Genomic DNA, 5,398 nt, shown 5'->3' with positions numbered 1-5,398 from the left:
ACACTCTTGCGTATCTTATAAGCACTACCATGCTTGACTACCCCGTTATAAGTGCCCCCAGTACTACCAGCATCCTTCGAAATGGTAAAGCGGTTCTCAGCGTCCTGCATCTTAGCAGTAGCATACATCATCGGCCGGAACTCTCTCGACCATCGGGATCTCCTACGGGCTTCCGATACGAAATACCGCCGGAAATGGCCAAGCTGTCGTAGCATAATACCACAACTACTAATAAGCTACAAACACACACGTTTGAGAGTGTCAAGGGCATCTCTACTCTCGCCCTCCGTAAAGCCCTAGACCCTCCGAGTAAAAGACATACCAACCAACCCGGACCAGTCTTAATTTTACAGAAACTCACATAACAACAATCATGCTCAGTTGGACTCCAACAGGCCGCCGTCCTCAGCTTTGGATACCTCCCGGACCACTGACTCACTACTGGGAGCCTCCTCCTCCTCCTCCTCTTTGTGGTGTTGCTTGTCGAGGGTAACCTCTACTTCGATCGCCCAGAACTGTCCGCCTGTAATCGTTATGAAAGATGGACAGTCAGACCAAGACACATCCGAACGAAAGGGAACAGCACTCCAAGTTCAAAAGGGCCACCCCACCTTGAGTTTTCTGCCGCATCCCTCGGGCCCGAGACACGAGACTGCCACTATTCCTTTCAGCTCCTGATAAGGCGTAGCATGCCCAGAGCCGTCGGGACAATACCACACAGAGTATCATCAATATGGCGGTAACTCCTAGTAATAATTGCTACGATAGCTTACCTCTCCTTGCTGCCACCGCTATCCCATTGACCAATCTAGCGAGTGCTACCGGGCCCATTGCTGAAGAATAGATGGTAGTCCTATGTGGGTGGCAGGGTCATCACCTTCAAGCCGTACAACATCGCCACCCTCCAACTGGTGTATTATCTTCTCCCCAAGGCTTGGCGATACCGTCTCAGCCGAGACTCTCAATTTAGTGACACGCGTTGGGTCCACTTCCGGCTTGTCGCCAGTACGTACTCGTAGTGACGCCCACACCGTCTCGGGCCTCCTCGACTCTGCAAAAGCCGGTCATTCACAGCCCCGGGCTTGCGACCTTCCTACCATCTCTTTCCGTTTCTTCAGGTGGTCCTGTGAACATCATTTCCACTTTTTTGCAGCGGAGCGAAGCTTCCAGAACCGCTGCTATATGGCGAGCTCGTGACTGCAGAAAGGCAGCTCCCAAACGCCACGACCAATCACACTACCGCCATCAGGACCACCTGGTCCCCCGGGGACGCCAGAAGCGGTGATATAAACTTTCCCAAATCCGCAGAGTCTGAACACACCAAATTCGGCACGGCATCGGACCGCTTCGCCTCACCAATTTCCCCACGTAGTTCGTACCGATGCGGCGCCACCTGCATGGCCTTGGTTGCAGCTAACAACCGATACCATCGGACACTAGACAGTCCAGGGAAGGGTACACTCCTGCAGGCCCAAAAGGAGACATGGGTTAACATCGAGGAGTTACAAACCGAGGCGCTATCGATGCACTTTTCGGTTGAATCACCCCAGGGCCCTGAGTCCAACTATGAACTAGCAACACCACCCTCGTGACCGACTGAAACGAGTTAATGCCAAACACTTTGACATGAGCCATGCGAGCCAATTTATAGGACTACTGCCTCACACACTTTACCGGCAGCCCAAGAGGCTGTTAGGCCCAACCGTGACACTGAGATGAACTCCATACCCCCCATCACATGGGAGAGGGCACCATTAGCCACTGGGTCCGTATGGGAGGTCACACCCATCGCGATGACTATCCTTCCATGGTTGTAGGGGCTCGACATGAAGCCCTTCAACGTACCGGATAGGTCCGTGCTGTTCAAGTAGCGGCCGCCCACAGTGAGGCCGATTACGAAGTCCCCAGGCATTCTGAGATCCTCTACACCGTAATCGACTCGAGATATGCCTCCAATTCGGTATGGCATCATGATAGCGGCTGCCAAACACCGGCTGAAGCTGCCGTAGGTGCGCGGAACGACAAAGTCGCTGGTGATGCGGAGGCCCCCAACAGAGGGATGACCATCCAAGACTATAACTATGTCATCAACATACCCAAACTTGTTGGCCTCAGAGTCCAGTATTTGCATGAGAGTTTGGTGGAGGATGTCGGGCCTGACGGCGTCCATTGGAGCTCCACACTCACCCTTAATCCATTCAGCATCACCATCGGCAGCAGATGCCAGTCGGTAGTCACTCGCCCCCGCAGCCTCACTGGGTGAAAGGCATTGGGACGTACTAAGGCGCTTACGGCGGTCAGGCAACTTCCGGCAAGGCAGGAAGGCACCGAGGAGTAGAAAGGAAATCTTGGACATCTTAAAGTGGTTACGATGAGATATCGCGCGGCTGTAAATAGCGCGCGCCATTCCAATCGATTATTTCAAGTGCGCAGAAACGATAATCACTTCACAAAAGATTCTTCAACGGAGGTTGTGGACTGGCGTCATGAGAGGTAATCACCAGCCTCAAGTCAAAGACCTGCCCTAGGGACCGATACCTTGAGGGTAGTCCGGGCTCTGTGGGTACTCCCTCGTGGGACTCTGATGGGCATGAGAGCAGTAGCGGTCGCAGAGACACCAACGACTTTCAGTTGACGTTGTTACCGGTACATTGCTGTTAGCTATGGATACTGCTACAACCGCCACTCCTCTTCACATGTGTGAATCTGATGATCCCAATGTTCCTAAGGAGGAAGCCTTCACCCTTCCCCCAGCCTACGACCCGGAGGCTGTTGGCCCTGCGCCCCAAGAAAGCCGTCCAGCTGCGACCAATGGACATGATGAGACCCAGCCGCAGATGAGCGACGTTGTCAAGAGGCTCCTCAAGACAAGATTCTGCCGATATGGCCTTCACTGCAAGTGAGCGATGCCGAGGCACAGTTCTTGTTCGACTTACTTTGTTAGATACGGTGCCAAGTGCTTTTATGCCCACAGTCCCGAGGAGCTCAGACAGAGGCCTCCCCCTCCTCCGGGTTATCGCAAGGCCTTCCCTCCAGCCCACGCCGCTCCCTTTCCGCCAGAGCACATGGCTGCTATGATGCTCAGCAAGGTACGCTGTAGCCTTCGAGATTGCTGGTCTTCACTTCTCTCATTAGATCCTACGATGAGTTACCCACCACCGTTAGCTTTCTTACCCGAAGCTATGGCGCAGTTGATGCCTCCCATGGGTGACCTACGTGTTAATATGATGCCCCACGGTATTCCTGAACCCCCTACTGATAACGCCCACTCGGGCTCTGCCGCTCCAGCCCCTGCTGTCCCTCCCCCTGGAATCTACGGCTCTGCTCCAACTAAGGCACCTATTATAGCCAATATGCCTGAGTACATGGCGGTTCGTCCGAGCCATTCCGGTCTGACTGCCGCTCAAATCGCCAATCTCTTGGAGGTGGCTGCTTCGACTGCGAAGGCCAGGAAGGAGAAACTTGAGGGGAAATAGCGCCGATGCGCTGAAGACTTGCGCGTTGTTGAATTTGATGTATTGCCCCATTGGGTTCTCTATCGGTTTAATCGGTGTCCGCAACCCAACCTTATGATGGTTCGGTGTTGGATAGGTTGTGAGGTAACACTATTGAGCTATCATGGGTTATGGTGGCACCGATCTAATCCTGCATGATGAGTTGTATTGACGATGGTATTGTTGAGTTATTTAGTGACAAGTCTGGGAATAACGTATATGATATAGTCCTCGAATAATATTATCGTTAGAAAAATTCAAGCATCTTTGTGATGGCCATTAACGGTTGTGCAGGAGGAAGGGAAGGGGCTTGTGAAACATCATATTTGAACTTTGAGTAGCCTCCATTGTTCTATGAGAACTTTGGATGTTACACATGCTAAGAAACATAACTCTCCTGAAATATGCAAATCTACAAATGGAACTCCGGGATTTTCTCTTGCCCCTGGAATTTGTCGTTCATCACCATGAATTGGAACACGTTATACTTAGTGTATGATTCGCTACTCTTCGACCTGCCACAAGAATATTCATCAAATACTTTGTTATAACGGAGGATAGATTCAACGGCTTTCGAGCCTCCCCCTCATGCACTGCTCAACACTCAAGTTAGGTCCTCGAAATGTACCACACAGTGATGCCATTGGCGTGCAGCTAGATATGCAGTGAAACGTCATCAAATATAGGGATGGGCATATATCAATTGACCGATCATAAAATCAAGCCGTCTTTGCGTTTCGTAGATCCTCAAGGGCGTTTGCAGAGAAGAAACGGACCTGATTATCAAACCATGCAAGGCTGTAAGATTCTGTAATGAGCCTAAATCCCCCACATCGGAGACCACGCAGAATCAGTCAATTAAAAGGATGGTTTGACTTGTCGTCATGCACCGCATTTTAGCGGCCATCAGACACGCACAAAATCAGTCATCATTCGTGATACTTTCAAATGACCATTCACCAGCTTTAAATCGGGGACAGAACCGCACACAAGTGAACGATAGAAGTGGTACTTACGTCTTCATCCGTGTCCCGTTGTGCTAGCTTCTGAAGAATAGGAAGAATCTCATGCTGCACGGTCCTGCGGGGTACACGAGAAGTGATGCTCTGAAGGCAGGCCAGAATGGTTGAGCCATTTTTGGCTGTTCCCACCAACCTTGAGAGTCTTCGCTACATTGAAGCGCACGTTCGCGACAGAGTCCTGGACAAGTGACCTAACATCAAGCAACCATGACAATCCTGCAAATCAGTAGTACTGAACCTTTCTATTCAAGAGCCACCCCTGCTGCTACTACATACTTACTGAATTACGAGAACCTCAGATCTAATCAATTCCTAATAGTGCCAGTATTGATACCAACATGAACGAGTGAAAAGGATAAAGCTTCCACAAAAGGTGGAGATTCATACCTCGGTAACGGCATAAGGAATTCTGCACAGGCCTTCTCGTCGAGGACGTTGGCCATCGATACCACACCCATCAGAGCTGTCATCCTGAGATGAGAACACCTCATGCCCGTCGAGGTCCTCCTTCGCTTCGCTCACCGATACAAGTAGTTTGAATTCTTAGACAGTTCCTGTAAGTGCGGTATTATATTCTCCACAGCCCAGGAAGTCCCCATTGCGACGCTCAGATTAGCGAGATTCTCCGTCGCGGCCACACGGACCGAATACACCGGGTCACACAGCCTTACACAGAGAACCTCAATGAGTCACAAACCAGTGGAGCTCACCAGCGCATGACGGTGGCTAGCAGTTCAGTAGTAAAGGTCTTGGCACTAAGAGTGGTCGCTAGCTTTGGCGTTTGCTGGAGAATCGCCATTCGAACCTGAACACGATGCAACAGTGAATGAGCCGCAGAGATATTCCAAATGTGTATCACACTGTAGCGGCCCACCCGAAGCT

The 5,398-nt window shown here is 51.1% G+C and overlaps 3 protein-coding genes across 3 annotated transcripts in view; 1 reads left to right on the top strand and 2 right to left on the bottom strand.

Moving 5' to 3' along the window:
- Positions 1-1,645: 1,645 nt before the first annotated feature.
- Positions 1,646-2,356, bottom strand: Pmar_PMAR000771 (ribosome biogenesis protein nep1, putative; the record flags this gene model as incomplete). The annotated part of the gene is made up of 1 exon (XM_002778885.1): positions 1,646-2,356. The coding sequence occupies one exon, from the start codon at positions 2,354-2,356 to the stop codon at positions 1,646-1,648; it is 711 nt and encodes a 236-aa protein (XP_002778931.1).
- Positions 2,357-2,663: 307 nt separating this feature from the next.
- Positions 2,664-3,476, top strand: Pmar_PMAR000770 (hypothetical protein; the record flags this gene model as incomplete). Its single annotated transcript, XM_002778884.1, has 3 exons — positions 2,664-2,899; positions 2,945-3,096; positions 3,136-3,476. The coding sequence occupies 3 exons, from the start codon at positions 2,664-2,666 to the stop codon at positions 3,474-3,476; spliced, it is 729 nt and encodes a 242-aa protein (XP_002778930.1).
- Positions 3,477-4,213: 737 nt separating this feature from the next.
- Positions 4,214-5,398, bottom strand: part of Pmar_PMAR000769 (serine/threonine protein phosphatase 2a regulatory subunit a, putative) — a gene marked incomplete at both ends in the record, with an annotated part of 7,444 nt that continues 6,259 nt past the window's right edge. Inside the window, 6 exons of the mRNA XM_002778883.1 lie at positions 4,214-4,270; positions 4,511-4,600; positions 4,650-4,707; positions 4,904-4,987; positions 5,039-5,182; positions 5,227-5,321. Of these exons, the coding sequence (XP_002778929.1) occupies positions 4,214-4,270; positions 4,511-4,600; positions 4,650-4,707; positions 4,904-4,987; positions 5,039-5,182; positions 5,227-5,321 (528 nt within the window). The remainder of the gene's footprint in view (positions 4,271-4,510; positions 4,601-4,649; positions 4,708-4,903; positions 4,988-5,038; positions 5,183-5,226; positions 5,322-5,398) is intronic.

Source organism: Perkinsus marinus (genome assembly GCF_000006405.1).
Source record: "Perkinsus marinus ATCC 50983 genomic scaffold scf_1104296948084, whole genome shotgun sequence".
In the NCBI taxonomy this organism is placed as follows: Eukaryota; Perkinsozoa; order Perkinsida; family Perkinsidae; genus Perkinsus; species Perkinsus marinus.
Note: the sequence above shows the minus strand (reverse complement) of the source record. Positions and strands in the feature narration are given on the sequence as shown.